The 20,593-nt window shown below is 35.1% G+C and overlaps 1 protein-coding gene across 2 annotated transcripts in view; it reads left to right on the top strand.

The window, feature by feature from the left end:
* The window catches only part of NRPB7 (DNA-directed RNA polymerase II), a 165,743-nt gene extending 163,769 nt beyond the window's left edge, over positions 1-1,974 (top strand). The window contains exons 6-7 of one of the 2 annotated variants that reach the window (XM_089437545.1): positions 1,136-1,208; positions 1,466-1,974. In XM_089437545.1, the coding sequence (XP_089293671.1) occupies positions 1,136-1,201 (66 nt within the window). In that variant the 3' untranslated portion in view covers positions 1,202-1,208; positions 1,466-1,974. Of the gene's footprint in view, positions 1-1,135; positions 1,209-1,360 lie in introns of both variants that reach the window. The other variant, XM_089437544.1, reaches the window with a different exon arrangement.
* Positions 1,975-20,593: the final 18,619 nt, after the last annotated feature.

The following is a 20,593-nucleotide window of genomic DNA, read 5'->3' as shown; positions in this document are numbered from 1 at the left end:
TTTGGGGAAGGAAGCGAGGAGACGGGGTCCGTGGCCAAGCCTGGAAATGAAAACAAACGCCCGAATCTCATATTCCGGATCGAAAACCACATTCGCGCTCTCTTCTTCGTGGATTCGAGCGAGTACCTGCCTGGGCTTCTCGTCCTCTCTGTTCTTCCAACTGTACCGGAAAATCTCATTCTTCATGCCCCCGCTGAGAGGCGCGGTTTCCATCTCGTTTGCGCCGAGGGATTGCAGAGCCATGTATTCTTTTAAAAACTGCACTACAGAAATCCGTGCCACTGGGGATTTTAATTTAATTCATAATTAAAAGGAAATTAGTTAATTAATTGGCCTAATGGATGAATAAAAATTATATGAGACCTAATAAATAAAATTGCTATAAGTTATAACTTAATTAAAATAGAAGAAAGTAATTAATAATTTAAAAGGAAAATAAGTAAATTAAAGGATATATAAAATAATTTTATATAAAAGTATTATTAAAAATATGTAATTAAGGTAAATGGTACGAGACCTAATAAATCAAAACTATAAGTTAAATAATAAAAATGACCTTGAAAGGCCTAAAAAGTATAAATAATTTTATTTAAAAGTAAATAAAAAGGTACTAAAGAAAATCAAAGTTAATAATTAAAAAATATAATGATTAGAAGGAAAATTAGTTAATCAAATGACCTAAAATTTTTTATAATCGGTATGAGACCTCATAAAATTTTTTATAAGTTAATTAATAATTTAACAAGGAAATTGGTTATCTAAAAGTATTATTGTAAGTTAATTAAAAATTATAAGTTAGTTAATAATTTAAAAGGAAAATTAGTAAAATTAAATGCTGTTGTAATAAAGGGGGAGTAATAAATAAATTAATAAAGTATTAATAAAATGAATGTAGATGAAGTCATTTGCAAATATTTTTTCCTTTTCACCATTTCTGCCTAGAGTTTTACTGAACAATCTTTTCACTTTGGCAATCGAATTTGTAATTTCATCATCTTGTGAATGTTTCATAAACTTTTCACCATGTAAATGTGCAAAGGCGTAATGTGCATCTTGAGATAATGCAACTGGACCTTCCTTCTTTGAAACTGCTCTTAGTGATGATAATCAAGTTTTCTGTTGTGATTGTGAACAGTTCTGCATCGGCACAATTAAGGACGATTTCCTAGGGGTGATTAGCGATCCAAGCATGACAGTATAGACTTTTGGTACGTTTGCTGGTCCAGCCTAGACCATGCCTTTCTTTAAAAGTGCAAATGTCTCTTAATAGGGGCATTTTTGAAAAGTACAAAATCTGTATGCATTTCCACCAATTAGATGGGATTCAGTTATGACCTAATGTTTTGATGATTTTTTGTAGGCTGGTTTAAGAGTCCATATATGGTGCATGAAGATTTCTTTGACATTCTATCTGGAAATTCGTTATTTTTAACATGGAACGAGTAATATTTGGTTCGAGTTGCAGGGAAAAGCTGGTGTTGGAGTTTTCTAAAGAATCACTCACCAATGTCCCCCCATAATTATGTACTGTTTAATTGTTTTGGATGAGAGTCTACTATCAATTTGATAATGCATCAACTGTATATTGGACTCACATAGGTCAAAGAGGTCCTGTCACTCTGCTATCAAATCTTGAGCATTCACAAAAACTTCTTATTTGAGTGACCCTGCTAAATACAAATAGGAAATGATGATCTAGGTAATTTCTCAGAAGGTTGATCCTAAAGGCTAAGAATCAGATCTATGCTTTTGTTTTGTGAAATATTGGTGTTAGTAGATTTAGCCTCACTGAGATTGGTTATGTGATAGTTTCACTGTTCCATGAAAAATGGAAACTGACTGAACAAAAAATCTATATACATTCAATCTCCTTTTCAGACTCATGTATCGATTGTGGGAGTGGTCAAGGATCAAGGGTTTATCAGAGGTTGTTTATGGACATTAATTATTATTCTTCTGTTTGCTTTCTGGCTATGCTCTGATGTAAGAACCGGTGTTGCCCATGTTATTGTGCAAATGGTGGTTGTACAGAATTGTATCTTGATGGGTTATTTTTTTTATTATAGAATACACTAAATGGTTGTTTGACGAAACAAAAAAAATATAAACCATGCAAGTTATGTAAATTGTATCTTGTTGGGTTATTTTTTTATAGAATACAGTGGATGGTTGTTTGACGAAACAACAAAGCCTAAACCATGCAAGTTATGCTCTTTTAAATGTTACTATCTTTTTGGCATTTGATGGTGACGAACCTTTTTGGATTAGCAGTTGGAGTCAAGGCTGTAACACCAATGGCCAGTATGCATTTATGCTGATGCATCAAATATTATGTGTGTGTGTTGTGTAATTGACTTCAGGATGGGAAGGACTTGCTTAATGATTATAATCGAGTTGGTATAATATTGTGTTTCTTTTGCTGAGTTTATTATTTGATGGCTTGGCATTCCTTGGTGTGAGTACAACATATCAAGTTTGGCATCAAGTGACACTTATACAAGCAACACATTAGCAGAATAGAATGTGCATAGTATGCATAGTTTTCATGGAGCAGGTGCAATCTAGTTGCAAGTTAGTAGATGTTTATATTGACAACACAATGACCACTTTTAGATTCCAAAAAGAGGTTGCACTAGAAGCATCAAGACATCAAAACAACTTGGGAGCGGGGAGCCAGTGGGATAGGGTTTGTTTTAGGGAAGTTGGTGTTGAAAATGATTGTTATTGATGTCAAAAGCTGCCCAAATGAAGGAGAAGATTACATAGTTAACTAGTACATTCCATGGCATGCCTCCTAACTCACAGTTAGAAGATATGAACTTTTTAAATGTATATATTAATTTCCCTGCTAGAACTCAGGTTGGCCCAGCTAGTGTCAAGTTGGCCTTAAGACAAATTGGACCCTGAAAAGATGACATCAAAACACTATAAATATGACATGTGTGGCTCTTTGCGGCAAGAAGACTTGGCTCTGTTTAGGCAACGAAGAAGTCTGAAGAAAGAACTGAACTGAGGAAAGAATATGAGTTGAGGGTTTTTGGCATAAATATTTAGGAAAGGTTTTTAAGGCTAGGATGAATTTCTGTCCCTTTGGAAGGTGGAGTTGCAAGACCATATCTTGATGTTTTTGTAGGCCAAACTTCATGCATCTTGAGGAGAAATTTGAGGTCTAAAATGGGTCTCCAAAAGAAAATAATAAAATAAGAGATGATTCTTTAAAAGAAAAGAAATAAAACTGTTTTTATTTTATTTTATTTTCAATTGATCTCCTTGTAGGTTTAGTTAAATTTAGTGTGTACACTAGTTGGATGCAAAGATTCTGCATCCAACAAGTACCCATTGCATATATTTGAGTAGATCCACACCGTGAAAAATCCAAAGTACATGAAAAAGCATGTTTCAAACAGATTTTTTCATGTATTTTGAAATTTTCTTGGTGTGGATTTACTCAAAACTATACAGAGTGGGTACTCATTGGATGCAAAATCTAATTATGCATCCAATGAATGCATACTTGAAATTTGAGTAAACCTACAAGGATATAAGTTAAAAGTGACTAAAAAAATTATTGTTATTATTATTATTATTTTTTTTTTTTTAATTTTCCTCAAATAATATATTTATTTATTTATTTTTGTTTGTTTGTTTGTATGACATCAACATCTTGAATCCTATTGGTTCTCTTAAAGTTGATTTTGTTAGTACATTTTTCATTTTGAGACCCATTTTTGACCTCAAAGTTCCCCTAATAGTTCCGAGGCCAAGTTGTAGGACAATTAGGTGTCCGATTTTAAGTCTGTTTTGAAGCCTAATTTTGTTCATAAAGGTGGCCAAATTCTATTCTATTGAAGACCGAGATCAAGGTCTAGTTTGGAGGAGGTCTAGTTTTGTTATTGAGAAGACCGAAATTTGGTTTAGAGGCTGAGTTCATCCTTGTTAGAGCCTTGTAGGAGGCATTTTTGCATAATAGTTCTGAGGTCAAATTCTGGTTTAAGAAATCAAATTCTAGAGGTCGAGTCCTACACCATTGATTTTTTGCATAATTGTTACAGTTTTGGAGGTCGAGCCTTAGTTTGTCTATGCAACAAGGTGAGACTGTGGGCGCTGAAGGTCGAGTCTATGATTTACTTTTGCTATCTTTAACACGGGTCTGAGTTATGCTTTAGGAGTAGGTCAAAGGGTGTAGGTCTGAAGGTGCAGGTTTGAGTGTAGGTCAACAAATTTGTTCTGCAATATGGTGCCCTGGAGCAACAAGATATAAACAATGAGAACCTTGTCACATGGAATGTGAAATCTAAAAGGTTGAGTTTGTGTTTGGATGCGCTGAGAAGGGTTCCATGTGATGATAACCAATGATGGTGGGATAGAAAAAATCTAGTAAGTTGTAAGAAGTTTTCAAGTATCTTGTAAAAGTAGATTGGTGCCTACAAATTGTTGAGTTTGGTGCTTAGCTGAGGGGATAGGAATCTCCTATTGGTTGGTGCCTACAAAGTTGCTGAGTTGGAGCTTAACTAGGAGATTGAAATCCCTTATAGGTTAGTTTCTATGGAAGTCATAAGTTGGTGATTGCCGAGCATTGGTGTCATCACTTATTGACAAGTTGGAGCTTGTGGTTTTTGTAAGTTTATGCTTTACAAAGGAACGATGTCCTCACATACAGATTGAAGATTGTTTATAATTTTTTTCTTCTTCAAGTTTTGACTTGTACTTTGATCTCTGTGTTCATACATTGTGAATTATTGATTATGTGATTCATGATTAACTAAGTGAACAATTGTTAAAAGTAATGAAATATTGGTTCACTTCCCCCCTCAGTATTTATAGTCACTGGTATCATAGTTGGTTCCTTCAGACCCAATTTAACAATTGAAAGGTAGACCTCAAAAACATAGATGGAAAAGTCAGAAAGTGACTCCAAACTCTTGAAAGAAGTATCCTTCATAGCCATAAATACAAATCCTTGTAAAAACAATGAAGGAAATTAGAAGAGAGTCAAATCTAGAAGAAGGTTACACCATTGATGTTGAAGCAGAATATGGGAGGCTAAAAAGACAAAATATAAGACATAAAGAGTAGTTGCAAATCCTTGAAGGAATAATCATAACATTGATGAAAGGAAGTTGTACTCCTAAGATGTCAAGCAAAGGAAGCATAAAAGAGAGAAGAAATGTTGTTAAGTCAGTTGAAGGAAAATGTTGATGACTATGAGAACTTGGAAGCAGAAGTTGACCAGAGATAGAAATAACAAGAGCAACAGTTTGAAGAAGTCATCTCCTTGAAAATCCAGCTGGAAGAAACTTAGATAATGGAATAAGTGATGAAAAGCTAGCTAAAAGAAAAAGAAGAAAATTGTGAGAGACTCGAAGTAGAGATTGTTTCTTTAAATAATGAAGTAGACAAGGTCAACAAGAACTTGAAAAGTTCTCAAATATTGGATAATATTCTCAACAACCAAAGATCACCACTCGACAAAACAAGTCTTGGTTATGTGGATGAGACTTCATGCAAAGAAGAGCAAGCCTTAAGTCACCAAAAAATAAGATTGGAGAAAACTTAAAGGCTATGTTCATATTCTTCAAAAATTCCTAAACACAATGGAAGCAAAGGAAGAAATAAGGATGAGTTTGAAAGAGTTACTAGACCTCGAAGGTATGTTGATATCTTGAAGGGATCCATACACAACACTAGTTGCAATATAATAAGAGATGATGATCTAACATAGAATTGAATTATCTCCAAAGAAGAACAATTTCAAAATAACTATATCAAGTGAATCCTACTCAGCCAAGTATTAAACAATATATCAAGGGAATCCTACTCAGCCAAGTATTAAACAATATTTGTAAGTTGGTGATTACCGAGGATTGGTGTCCTCATCTTCTTAACAAATTGGAGCTTGCAATTTTTGTACGTTGGTGCTTACAGAGTATTGGTGTCCTCACATATGGTTGTAATGAATTGAAGATTGCTTACAAACATTTCTTCTTCAAGTTTTGACTTTCATTTTGATCTTTGTGTTCATACATTGTGAATTATTGATTATGTGATTAATGATTAACTAAGTTAACAATAGTTAAAAGTAACAAAATATTGATTCACTCCCCCTCTTAGTATTTCCAACAATTTGTATTAGAGTTGGTTCCTTCAGACCTAGCGTAACAATTGAAAGGTAGACCTAAAAAACGTAGATGGCAAAGTCAGGAAGTCGTGACTCCAAACCTTTGAAAGAAGTCTCCTCCATAGCCATGAATACAAATCCTTGTAAAAAAGATGAAGGTAATCAAAATAGATGGTCAAATCTAGAAGAAGGTTACACCATTGATGTTGAAGCAAAGTTTGTGAGGCTGAAAAGATAAAATACAAGACTTAAAGAGCAGTTGCAAATCCTTGAAGAGAAGAACCATAACATTGATGAAACAAAAGTTGTCCTCCTAAGGTATCAAGCAAAGGAAGCATAAAAGAGGGAATAAATGTTGTCAAGTCAGTTGAAGGAAAATGTTGATGACTATGAGAACCTAGAAGCAGAAGCTGAACAAAGATAGAAATAACAAGAGAAAAAGTATGAAGCAGTCATCTCCTTGAAAATCTAGCTAGAAGAAGCTCAAAGAATAGAATAAGTGATGAAAAGCTAGCTAAAAGAAAAAAAAAGAAAATTGTGAGAGGCTTGAAGTAGAGATTGTCTCTTTAAATAATGAAGTAGACAAGCTCAACAAGAACCTGCGAAATTCTCAAATGTTGGATAATATTCTCAACAACTAAAGATCACCACTCAACAAAACAAGTCTTGGTTATGTTGGTGAGACTTCATGCAAAGAAGATGCAAGCCTTAAGTCACTAGAAAATAAGATTGGAGAAAACCTTGAAGGCTATGTTCATATTCTTTGAATCCATAACCACAGTGAAAGCAAGGGAAGAAATAAAGATGAGTTTGAAAGAGTTACTACACCTCAAAGATACCTTGAAGGGATCCATACACAACACTAGTTGCAGTGTAATAAGAGATGAGGGTTAACAAATAATCGAATTCTCTCCAAAGCAGAACAATTTCAAAAGAACTACATCAAGGGAATCCTACTCAACCAAGTATTAAACCATATTTGTAAGTTGGTAATTACCAAGGATTGGTGTGCTCATCTTCTTGATAAGTTGGAGCTTGCGGTTTTTGTAAGTTGGTGCTAAAACCCCATAGGATGGCGTCATGGAACACATTTACTGGTTAATAGTAATTAGGTATCAGAACATAAGGGTAATTATTATTATTAATGGATTTATTATCTTAAGGTAAGGTATTAAATTATCCTTTACCCTTAGAAAGTGCCCTTAATTATTTTCAAAGTGAATAAATCCATACATATCTCCCTCCTTCCTATCTTAGAACATAAGGTATGCATTAATTATTTTTTAATATCTCTAAAGCCCTCATAAATCCTCCTCTAAAATTTTAACGAACACTTAGAAGCCCCTCTTATGTTCAAGCCTTAGTCTATAAAAATAGACATTAAACAAGTCTTAAACACATGAACTTCAACGCATGATCTATATCTCTGAAATCTTCGGGCCATTGAAGATATCATAGGACAACGAAGGTTTTTGGTAATCATTTCAATCAGGGCATACACAAACTTGAACACAAAACCTCTTCTCCAAGTGAAACATTGTATTAGCTGACTCTATGGATGCTTTGCAACGTTTATGAAAGCAATCCTAGCCACACTTCCTGAACAACACTTTTTCTCTTAGTCACCTGAGGCAAGTAACGTAAAACTTCTTATCTTGTTTTTCCTTTAAACCTTTGGATCTCAGACCCGTGAAAAGGTTATTTTTCTTGTTTTTTCTTTGGATTTGTTGGTTTCGCTTGGGTACCTGTTTGTGTGTAGGTATAGGTTATTTATTGCAAACTTAGGGGACAACAGTTAGGATTGTTGTGTAGGCCCTCGATCTTCTAAGACATACAAACTAAATAATTACTTTTAGGGCTTGAAGACAACGACTCTGATGCAAGAATCTTTTGGAGGTTTCGTCCCTACATAAATATATATATTATCTGAAGCATAGTACACTTATTGACTCTTGATCCTTTTTTGTAATGACTTTTATTACATAGTAGAAAAGGGTTTGATGATTAGTTCTATGTCTAAGTCTTTATAAGCACTATTAATATTGTCACAAGGTTTGAAATTATAGTGTTGTAGACTTAATCCCACACTTGTATTCACACCAAAGTTTTCTACAATTGCAACATATTTAAGGTGTAGACTTGTTTTAGGACCTTTGGGTTTCCACTGTGAGAATTGTTACATACCTTAGCAGCTTAGAAACCTAGGGCAGCGAAGTTAAGGTTTACCATTAAAACAATGATCCTACAATTATCAATATATGACAATGATTCTTACCGTAATCTCATTGTGTATCGTTGAACAACTTCAAGTATCAAATGCACTAAGCCAATCATTAACTTCACAACCTTGGTAGGATCAAATGCATTAAGCCAATAATTGATGTCAGATTTTGTTGTAATTGCAAACATCATTGATTACACAGATGCGAGTATTCATGTTCAATTATTGAGCTTCAATTTACATCAGAGAAATTTTGAGGCAAAAAATGGGCCTCAAAACAAAAATGTACAACAAAAATAAAATTTATAAGAACCAATAGGATTCAATATCATTATGCCAACCATGGGGGATGATTCAACATATTTGGAGTAAAAAAAAAAAAAAACTATTTTTTCAAATCATATTTTCAACTTACCTCCCTACGATTTTACTCAATTGTCAAGGGGGAGCACTCATTGGATGCATAAATTAATTTTGCATCCAAAGACTACCCATTTTTCATACTTTCAATGAACCCTAATACACGAAAAATGTGAAATACAGGAGAAAATGTGATTGCAATCACGTTTTTTTCATGTATTTCACATTTTTCGTGTAGTACGGTCCATCGAACGTATGACATGGGTACTCCTTGGATGAAAAATTAAATTTTGCATCCAACAAGTGTTCCCGCTGGAAATTTGAGTAAGGTCATAGGGGGATAAGTTGAAAATACGAGTTGAAAAAATAGTTGATGCAAAATTTAATTTTGCATCCAAGGAGTACCCATGTTGCATACTTTTGATGAACCTTACTACATGAAAAATGTGAAATACATGAAAAAATGTGATTGCAATCACATTTTTTCATGTATTTCACATTTTTCGTGTAGTATGGTCCATCGAAAGTATGCAACATGGGTACTTCTTAGATGCAAAATTAATTCTGCATCCAACGAGTGCTCCTGCTGGAAATTTGAGTAACATCATAGGGAGATAAGTTGAAAATACGAGTTGAAAAAGTAAATTTTTTTCCCTCCAAAACTTGATGAGGTAATTTGATCTTATTTTATAATTTCCACTATTATTTTATAATATTTATTAGTAGGCCCATTTTAGACCTCAAAATTTCTCTAATTAGTATTGAAAATAATAGTGGGATTAGAATATACATTGTATAAATTTCTTGATATCTCTATCTCTATCTCTCTCTCTCTCTCTCTCTCTATATATATATATATATATATATATATACATACCCACTCCAAACATTCAAAGCACTTGAGAATATATCACTTTGCTTATCATAGTCTTGCGAATAAAATAACAAGAGGACTCTTGTTAATAATATGTGTTTAGGGTTTGCATTTTGGTCTGCTATAGGTCTACACACATATCTGTAGCTCTAGGGTTTTCCAATTAGGTCCATTAGGTCTGATCTGTCTAGTAGGTTTTTGTGGAAGAATTTGACTATTCTTATACTATTCCACAACCCCTTTTTAGACTATGGTCTTGCCGTATGTATTTGTTCCTTGTCACCTTGTTTTGTCCTTAAGTATAAGTCTGTTGTAGGGCTTCTTGTCTAAATTTTGTTGGCTTTGACCTTTATCCATCATTTTGGTTAGGGCTTCTGTCTTTTACTATTGGGATATGGGATTTGGTCTAAAATGTATTGCAGGTACTTCATAGCCATAATTGAGAAATCTATAAAACACACGCTGGTAACCTTCCTTCGGTAGAGTTTGAGAGAATTTCAAGCAAGTCATAGGGACGATCTGGAGCAGCTTGGTTTGAGGTATTATCAGTCTTCATTTCTCGGTACTTGCAACAACTTTAGCATCTTTGCACAATGATTTAGGTTGAATGCCTCATAAGCATATTATCGCTTGTCTATTCGTGAACAATGCAATGCAGTGATAGTGACCATTGCAGGGTGCATTGATTAGCTATTACAATGCAGTGAGTTTGTTTGTTTGGTACAAATGATGTAGGAACAAATTCGAAATTTGATGTGCAGTTTGTACAATGCAGTGGTTCAGTTTGGCATTGTATTTGAGCAGCGTTGTGTAGTTTGAGCAGTGTTATGTAGTGGTCATTTTAAGCAGTGTTATGTAGTGGTCAGTTTGAGTAGATTGTGCAATGGTCAGGTTGAGAAGTTGTCAATTGATGTGACAACATTGATAGATAAGATTTGATGTGCAACTTTTCCAGTGGATTGATTGAGCAGTGGTTAGATTGACAAGTTTTGTGCAACACATATAGTTCATTTGTATCTTCTTTACAATTTTCTTATATTGATTCAGAGTAGAGGGGGATCTAGGGTGAAAATTGTGAAACGTGGTCCACAGACTCTGCAGGGTGGTAGGTTGGTGCAAGGCAGGTGATTGGAGTCACCTTCAGGTTGGTACTTGACAACACTTCAGGGTGGAAGGGTGGTGCTAGGGTAGGTCAGAGGTTGCAGTAGGGCGTTAGTGCATGCTTCAGGTTGGTGCTTGTAAATGAGGGGGTTGTAGCCTCCTTCAGTTGGAGCTGAAAACTTGATGTTATTATTTTATTTGAAAAGAGGAGAAGGCAATTACTACGAAGTGTTCAATGGTTTTTGACCTGTAGGGGGTTTTCCACCTAAAAATATTGTGTCTATATTTCTACATTGTTGTATGGTGTTGTTCACTAGTTTTTCTATTTGGTACTGAATAATAATAACACTGTTGACGATTAACTAATGTTTTGAAAAATATTAATAAAATGATAATTGTTAAGAAATACTGATTCACCCCCCTCTCAATATTTCCAACAATTGGTATCATAACATGTTCCTTTAGTAGTAACTTAACAACTGGAAGGTAGATCTCAGGGTGAAGATATGAGAAAAACAAAGAATAAAGTCGCCGAGTATTCAAAGGAAGTTCCAAGTAATGAAATAATTCCAGATTCTATTATCTTTGATAACAGGAAGGAAGCTCCTGAAGAAGAAGGTGAAGATATGGATGAAATCACATTTCAAAACGAAATGACCAGAGTTGTAAAAGATCTTAAGTTTGAAAAAGAAAACATTAAATTTCTGAAAGATGAACTGAAGATAGTAAAAGGACATGTCAGATGCCTTAATAAGAAGAATGAAGAATCTGAGAAAATCATCAACAACCTTTAAATGCAATTGGAAGAAGCTAAAAAAGGTTGAAGAATCACTTAGAAAAGAATTTGAAGAAAGTAAATAACATTGGAAGAACACAGAGAAGGAAAATCACACACTCAAAGAAGAAGTTTCTCTATTGAAGCTACATGTGCAAGAAGCAGAAAAGAAAGAGAAAGACCTGATAAGAAAAAAAAAGGAATATGCTAAAAGGTACGTATCTAAAGTTGATCAAAAGAAAAAGGAACTGGATATAACTCTTATAGAAAGATATAGGCTCAAGAAGGAAAATGGAAGGCAAAAGGACCAGATACAAGTTCTCAACAGAGAAGCAGAAAATATCACTCTTCTAAAGCTAGAAATAGAAGAAGCGTAAGGAAGAGGACAAATATTGAAAATATAGTTTCAAGAAGACCTTTCTCGAATGAAAGAAGAACTTGACGCAACTCTTAATGTAGTCAACAAGTTCAAGGATTGAACAAAAGAACAATTGCAGGTTATTGACAATAAAGATAAAAAATTGGCTCAATTGAAGATGAAGGTAGAAGAAGCAGGTAAAGCCCCAAGTGACGAAGGCACAAGCTCCAAGACTTTGCAAAAACAAAATGAGTAGAAGACTGATCAAAGTGAAGGACCAAAGAAGATTAAGGATGATGATGAAGCGATTAAGGACAAAGGACAACAAAAGACTACACCACCACCTCCAAATAAGAACAAATATAGAAGACCACCAAGGTACACTAATTCATTTAATGGTGATTGTTTTTCATGTACTAACTTTGGACATATGGCTAGGGATTTTAAAGTTTCTGGCAGGTACAATTATCTAGGGTATTATCAAAACCCTAGAAGCAAATTTACAGGGACACGAGACAAGTCTCACGATGGTAGTAGAGAGTACATGTCAGTTGCTCCATCACTATTGCAGATACAAGATGGAATCTTTCATGAATGACAATTCCAACATTGAATGTTTCAAATGTCACAATTATGGGAACATAGCTCTTGATTGAAGGTATAAGATGGAATCAACCATGAATGACAATCTTGATGTCGGGCACAATAAATTTTGGAGAAGGAAACATGTACAAGACGATCAATTAGATAAGAAAGTCTCAACAATCATGATTTCAGGTTTTGTAATGGAAAAAGGTCACGATGAATCAACAGGAACATCAGATGATGACATGAGTCAAGAAGGTCCAACTGAAGAGCTGGGTGATACATTATTTTAAAGAAGACAACTTGTTGACTCCATGAATTTGAAGAGGGGGAGTCTATGCATCAATATTTGGAACATTTGAAGATATATCTATTGACAGTCTACGATTGACAAATATGCAACATTATGGGCAGAATAAATACTTCAAGAAAAAATATGCCAAGTCCATAGTAGGTTCAAGAGAGAATAACAATTAAAAGATTACAGGTCCATAATGATCGTTATTGACAGATTATTATAAGTTAAGAACTCATCAGCATTAATAACATGTTAAGAATACAAAATTGTAGAAGCTCATGACAAGTTGATCCATATTCAACGAACGCAATTCATTTGAAGCATAACATAACAAAGGGAGACAAGTACTTTGCAATAAGACAAAGGAAGGCTTCTCGTCAGGGGGAGCACAAGTAGGTTATAGGTCCACAACAAGCAAACATATTGTCAGGGGGAGTCACCCTTTTCCATTTATGTCAAAAGGGGAGAGATATCATGATAATGATATTGAAATCATGAAAAGGATATGAAAGCATAATTCAGGGGGGAGTTACACTCGCAAAAGAAGTACGTGTGTTCCCATCAATGACAAAGGGGAGATTGTTGGATGGAGTTGTCATTGATGTGAACCCTAAGGTTTCACTGGGTTTGACTTTGATTGAAACACTAGTCGTTGATGTCAAAATGGTAATGAATGCTTCTTATAATTTTCTGGATTACATCAACTTGGAAGCTCCACTATTTGATGGTTGAAAACCCTAGTCATAGGGTTTGGGTTCCCTAAACTAAGGAAATACCTTGACTCTGTTGATGTTCTTTGAACTAGAATATCATTGAGTTTTTCCTAGAGATCCACACCATTGGATTCTCCTTGTCGATATGGTTTCTATGCCACATAGTTCTTCATTGTTTGAGAGTTATTCAAGTTTGAAGCTGATGACCCTAGTTGGTGGGATAAAACCCCTTAGGATGGTTTCATGGCACACATTTATTGGTTAATAGTCATCAGGTATCTAACATAAGGGTAATTATTATTATTAATGGATTTATTATCTTAAGATAAGGTATTAAATTATCCTTTACCCTTAGAAAGTGCACTTAATCATTTTCAAAGTGAAGAAACCCATACATATATCCCTCCTTCCTATATTAGAACATAATGTATGTATTAATTAGTTTTTAATATCTCAAAATCCCTCATAAAATCTCCTCTAAAATTTTAACAGTCCCTTAGAATCCCCTCCTATGTTCATGCCTTAGTCTATAAAAAGAGACATTAAACACCTCCCAAACACATGAACTTCAACACGTGATCTATCTCTCTAAAATATTCAGACCACTGAAGAAATTATAGGACAACAAAGGTTTTTAGTATTAATTTCAGTTAGGGCATACAAAACTTGAACATGTAACCTCTTCTCCAAGTGTGGCCTTGTATTAACTGACTCTATGGATGATTTGAAATGTTTATGAAAGAAATCCACGTCAAACTTCTTGAACACCAAATTTTTTCTTGGTCACCTAAGGGAAGTAACACAAAACTTCTTATCTTGTTTTTCCTTTAAACCTTTGAATCTCAGACCTATGCAAAGGTTATTTTTCTTGTTTTTTATTTGGATTTGTTGGTTTCATTGGGGTATCTATTTGTGTTAAGTACAAGTTATATATTGTAGACTTAGGGGACAATAGTAAGGATTGATGTGTAGATACTCGACCTTCTAAGGCACAAACCTAGAACACACAATATTAGCCTAATTAATGAATTTTAGGGCTTGAAGACAATGACTCTGATGCAAGAATATTTTGGAAGTTTCATTTCGACATAAAGATATATATTATTGGAAGTAGAGAACACTTATTGACTCCAAGTATTGTTTTTGCATTGAATTTTATTACAGAGTAGAAAAGGGTCTCATTATTGGTTCCAAGTCTAAGTCTTTATAAGCACTTGTAATATTGTCACAAGGTTTGAAATTCCAGTGTTCCAGATTTAATCCTACACTTGTATTCACACCAAAGTTTTCTAAAACTACAACATATCTAAGGTGTAGACTTGTTTTAGGACCTTTGGGTTTCAATTGTGAGAATTGTTACATACCTTAGTATCTTAGAAAATTATGGCAACGAAGTTAAGGTTTACCATAAAAACAATGATCCTACAATTACCAATATATGACAATGGTTCTCACCGCAATCTCATTATGTATCGTTGAACAACTTCAAGTATCAAATGCACTAAGCCAATCATTGACTTCACAACCTTGGTAGGATGAAATGCACTAACCCAATCATTGACTTCAAATTCTGTTGTAATTTCAGACATCATTGATTACACATCTGCAAATATTCATGTTCAATTATTGAGCCTCAATTTACCTGCAATATTGAAAATAATAGTGCAATATGGGATTTTTTCTTTTACTATTGGGATAGTGGGATATATTGATTTTGTATTTTACTATTTGGATACGGGCTTTGGTCTAAAATATGTTGCATGTACTTCATAGCCATACTTGTTCAAGTTATAAAACGCATGCTGATAACTTTCGTTGGGAAGAGTTTGAGAGCATTGAAAGCATATAATAGGGATGATATGAGGAACCTTGGTTTGAGCTATTATTAGTCTTCAGTACCCAGTACTTGCAAAAACATTAGCAACTTTTCATAATGATTTGGGTTGACTGCCTCATAAGCATATGACTACTTATCTATTCTTGAGCAGTGCAATACAATGAAAGTGACCATTGCAGGGTGCATTGATTGGTTGTTACAGTGAAATGCGTTTGTTTCTTTGGTACAACTGATGTAGGAATATATTCACAGTTTGATGTGCAGTTTGTACAATGCAGTGGTTCAATTTGGCATCGTGTTTGAGCAGTGTTGTGAAATGGTCAGTTTGAGCAGAGTTGTGCAGTGGTTAGGTTGAGCAATTTTCATTTGAAGTGACATCATTGATAGATAGGATTTGATGTGAATATTCTCTGGTGGTCAGTTTGAGAAAAATTGTGCAACATATATAGTGCAAAAATATCTTCCTTACAACTTTCTTATATTGATTTAGAGCACAAGGGGGATCTAGTGTGAAAATTGTGAAACACGGTCCGCCGAATCTACAAGGTGGTAGGGTGGTGCAAGGCAAGTGATTGGAGTCACCTTCAGGGTGGTTCCTAAGAACACTTTAGGGCGGCAGGGTGACGCTAGGGTATGTCAAAGACTGCGAAAGGGCGTTGATGCATCCTTTCAGTGGGTGCCAATAAAACACATGGTGTTGGTGCATCCTTTAGGTTAGTTCCTGTAAACTAGGGGGTTGGAGCCTCCTTTAATCAGAGCTGAAAAATTGATGTAATTAATTTCTTTTAAAAGAATAGAAGACAATTACTAAGAAATGTTCAGTGATTTTTGATCCAGAGGGGATTTTCCACCTAAAAATATTGTGTCTACTGTCTTTATCTTTTTGCATTGTTGTATGGTGCTAGGTATTGGTTTTTACTATTTGGTATTGGATAATAATAATATTGTTGAAGATTAACTAATGTTATGAAAAATATTAATAAAGTGCTAATTGATAATAAATACTGATTCACCCCCCCTCTCAACATTTCCAACAGACTGACACTAGTTACTTTTTTCATCAATTTCTACAAAGCATAAAGAAAAATACATTAAGGTGTGGAGAAGAAAACAAGAAGATCCAAAGGTTGAGAATAATGAAGTAGCCTTGAATTCTCAAATATATATCATCTAAGTTGAGTGTTGTTGTAATCTATTGCTTACAATTTGTTATCTAGATGAATCCACAATGGAAAATGTGGAGGGATGCATGAATGGCTGTGTGGAGAATAAAGAATACAACCTTCCAAATGATATATATATGGGTGTTGAGAGATTTAATAGGTGTATTAATTCTCCTACATCTATATGTCAATCCTGGCTCGTAAACACGAGTTGTACTGCGCTTTCTACATTCAGTTCTTGGCCAGAGCTTTAATGTTTCCTTTATAATGATCGGATAAGTAATGGAACACACAAATTCTTGTAAACACACAACTAAAAAAGGAAATCAATCCATCTTGCTAACACAAAAAAATCAATAATCAAATTCAACTTAAAGACTTTGAAATCTCTATAAACTTAACCTATCAACTCAACAGTTTAAAGTTACATTCGAAATCCAAATCCTAATTTCTCACTCTTACAATTTACACTTGAAAGAAGATCTAATCTACTTGCGATGGTAATTCAATTTTAAACTAAGCAATCAATCTTGCACTCAATAATTGTTCTTGATTCAAACCCTAAAATGAGAAAGGCTTCACATTAATTCCCCTGTCTTGACAACAAGTAAAAGGTCTTTATGTTAGGAACTAATCTGAATACTCTGTCTCATATAATTAACCAAGCAACTTGATCTCTTACACTCAACTAATCTGCATACATATTACCTAATCTGTAATAACTTTAGGAACAAGCTCAACTATCAAACCCTAATTCTATTTTCAAGAAGGAAAAGAAAATAAGACAACTATGAAATGCTATAAGACACACAAAAATGTACTTGAGAGGCTATCCTACAGTTGCATTTAGCATGAATCAAATCTCAAACTACGCAAGAGAAACCAACACTCTGTCTTCTCAATGAAAAAGGTAAATCACACAGCTGATTGCAACCTTAACTACTTCGAAATCTAATCAAGCACACGTTATACTAAGGCATTGCTAATGGAAATTACCTCAAGCTGGAAACTACGATTTCAACCAACAATATCAAATTCTAGGCTATAGTACTACACTCAAGCACTCAAAACAAAGCAAAAGGAATCACACTGAAAGCTAAATCACTCAATTGAACTTCAAAATCAATCTGCGAACTTTGTTAAGAAACTAAGAACCTATCGAGAAACAAGACTTGATCAAACTAATATAAGTTAAGCTATTCCAATCAACAATCTAGAAAGAAATACTCCTATGACACACACATTCATGAAAATAACTTAAAGGAAAACCAATCGATTTAATAATGGAAAGAAACAAGCAATGCGATTTCTATTCGAAATTAACTAAAATCCACTCAATGAATATTACCAATCTAGCTTCCTACTCTACACATTAAACACACACCATATCAATCCTTGCTACACAATGAATTATATTGACTTCAGCGTTTGAGGGTTCGTTCTGTGTTTTCAACAAAGGGGCTAGCTCACCACAGGCATTCTATTCACAATGTGAATGAAACAAGTTTTCATATGACTGCAACAACACAGTTATGACAATACAACTCGTTGCTTTGGAAAATAGAGTATGAATCTGTCTTAAAGGGTGCACCAATCTCTATGATGCACACAAGAACTACACATTTAGATTTCTAAATTGAAAGGTCTGAAAATGCATACAATGGTTAGCACACTGAAATCGTTCCAGATCAATGAAAGTCTCCACGCAGTATATAAACAATTAATGTACAAACTAGAAACAAATGAGAAGAAACTATAATTGACACACGACTTTGTTTCCTAAGAAATAATACATAGCTATTCCTAGATGATGGTGAGCCCGACCACACCTGGGGAAGCTTGACTACTTATAGAAAAACAGAAACCTTAACACATCTAACTCACGAACTCACAACAAACCATCAAGTGAATCGTTCTGAGCTCAATGCATGGCCATAATAACAATATTCAAATTAAAAATAATATGTATGGAAATAATACTTCGATGATATAATGACAATATTCTCTTTTGCTCACTAACTTCCTAGTTATTACAGATCAAACCTTTATAGACATCGACTTTAGTTAAAAACAACACTGGACCAAACATAGCAAGTCCAACGACTTGGCTAAATAAATTTTCCAGATTAGATTGCTGGAACGACCTATTCTATTTAGAATAACAAATCCTCAACTAAACCCAATATTGGCATAGGCCAAGTTCAATGAGGATGGTGAAGATATTCATCATGGAAAATATTGAACTCATTCGATCACAACTCTGGGTGGCTCGATCATGTAAAAGCACACAGCCTATTCATCCGTTATATCGTTGAGTACCAAGCCTGCAATGGTTGTTAAGTACAGAAATGGTGGAACATGGCTCATGGACAAGCACTCTCTTGATCTTAACCTGCTCATGCTGCTGCAATACTCACACTCAATCACATTGATTAGTTAGCTCGTTAGGAACAACTTAAATTCACTTAAACTTAACCAATAAACAATAAAATGACATAAATGAAATTCTTTACCTCATGGAAGGATTTTGATAGTTTTAGGGCAATGAAAGTGATAAGAGAGTAGGTATAGGAGTACAAAAATGACAAAAATGGAGGTGGGGAATAGTGGAATTGGGGACAAAACAGGGCACCAACATCCTCCCATGCCTATTTGGATGCATGTCCTCATGCATCTATTACATCCGCCAAAAATGAAAAATTTTGCAAACAAAAGGAATTGTGGTCAAAGACCAACAGTCTTAATCAACACTTCTATCCCATGTTTAGCCGGTGCGAAACATTTCTTGAACTAGAGGGCTAACCCTTGTGCACTCAACTTTTTAATGTGCCTATACCTCGATGCTTTCCAACACAACAACTGCATGTTCTTGCTCTTCAATTCATCATTATGAGTATACAACCTCAGATTGGAGTCTCTCACCTGGTGATTGACCTCCCTGACATAATGAAATAATACCTTATACTTATTAGCCTACTCTTTGAGTTTAACAATCGTCTTCTGTAGTTTGACGAGACGAGTCTTCATATTTTCCTTTGCATCAAAAGTGGGAGCCCTGGTAGGTGTCATCGACTGCTGAGATGCACTGCCTTCAGGCGATTTCCCACTGCGTCCTCTTGGCGAAGAAAGATGCTGACTTGCCTTAGTAGCACTCCTGCTTACTGATGGTCGAACGGGAGATAAGGTTTCTATGTCCCGTGCAATATTCACAGGGATATTTGCTTCGGATGTGGTCATGGGGTCTCTCTCAAAGGACACTTCGAACTTATGCGCATCAAAATCAGGATATGAAGAAATGTGGACACGATCGGAACTTGCACCCTCAGCCTTGGATCGCTGGGCTTGAGCCATACTACGAGTTCATTGTCGGCCCTGAGCAGAGGTCTCAGCCGGAGAAGTAAGGGGTTTATTGATGGGAAAAAGGGGTCGCTTGCATTTTTGTTTGGGTGTGGCGCTCTCGGGAATTTGGGAAGCTCCCAACTGGGGCTCTACTACTTTGTCTTTTGTCATGGGGGTCGGTTCAGTTAAGCCCAACTCAACTCTATCTCCTTTTCCTTTTCGTTTTGTGGCCACCTAGGTTTTCACAGAAATTGCTTCTTCGCTATCCTTCAAGGATTTACCAGCTGCCTGGGGGGTTTCATGAATAGAAATAGGGGAATGGGTAGGAGAGGCAGGTGTTGATTGGGATTTAGATATAGGTCTAGTGTTGTTTTTCTTCATTGATTAGACCACTGTTCGTTGTCGTCCTTTGTTTGAGTTACCTGCCCAGGGAACTCCTCAACTAAGAAATCTTCCCATCACCTCTTTCTCTTTCAGAGCTCAGCGACTAACATAATTTTAATGAGGCTATGGTGATACAATGCAGTCTCAGGTTTCCTACTCTGAGACTGCACCCCTCGAGCCATTTTATGCAAACTTAATTTCAAGAAGTGGGGAATATTTAACTATTTGTCTTTTGTAAAATGAGTCATCAATCGAATATGATAGAGGAACACAACTGCATACCTTCCCTCGCAAGTTATGAAGCGTTGCAACATCATGAGCAGCGGGTGCCATTGTTCCTCTATGCAACTCTGTAATACTCCTTTTTCCCAACTGAGAGACCTGTAAGTGGGCTTCAAAAACATGGCGCAGTTCAGAATGTCCAACTGCCCTCCTTTAAAGAATAGTTCGCCTTTCGCTGGTAGCCC

The sequence above is a fragment of the Pinus tabuliformis genome, chromosome 5_2 (genome assembly GCF_031772625.1).
Source record: "Pinus tabuliformis cultivar Carrire ecotype Pingquan chromosome 5_2, CPIR1, whole genome shotgun sequence".
Taxonomy (NCBI): domain Eukaryota; kingdom Viridiplantae; phylum Streptophyta; class Pinopsida; order Pinales; family Pinaceae; genus Pinus; species Pinus tabuliformis.
This window is presented reverse-complemented; position numbering and strand designations above follow the sequence as displayed.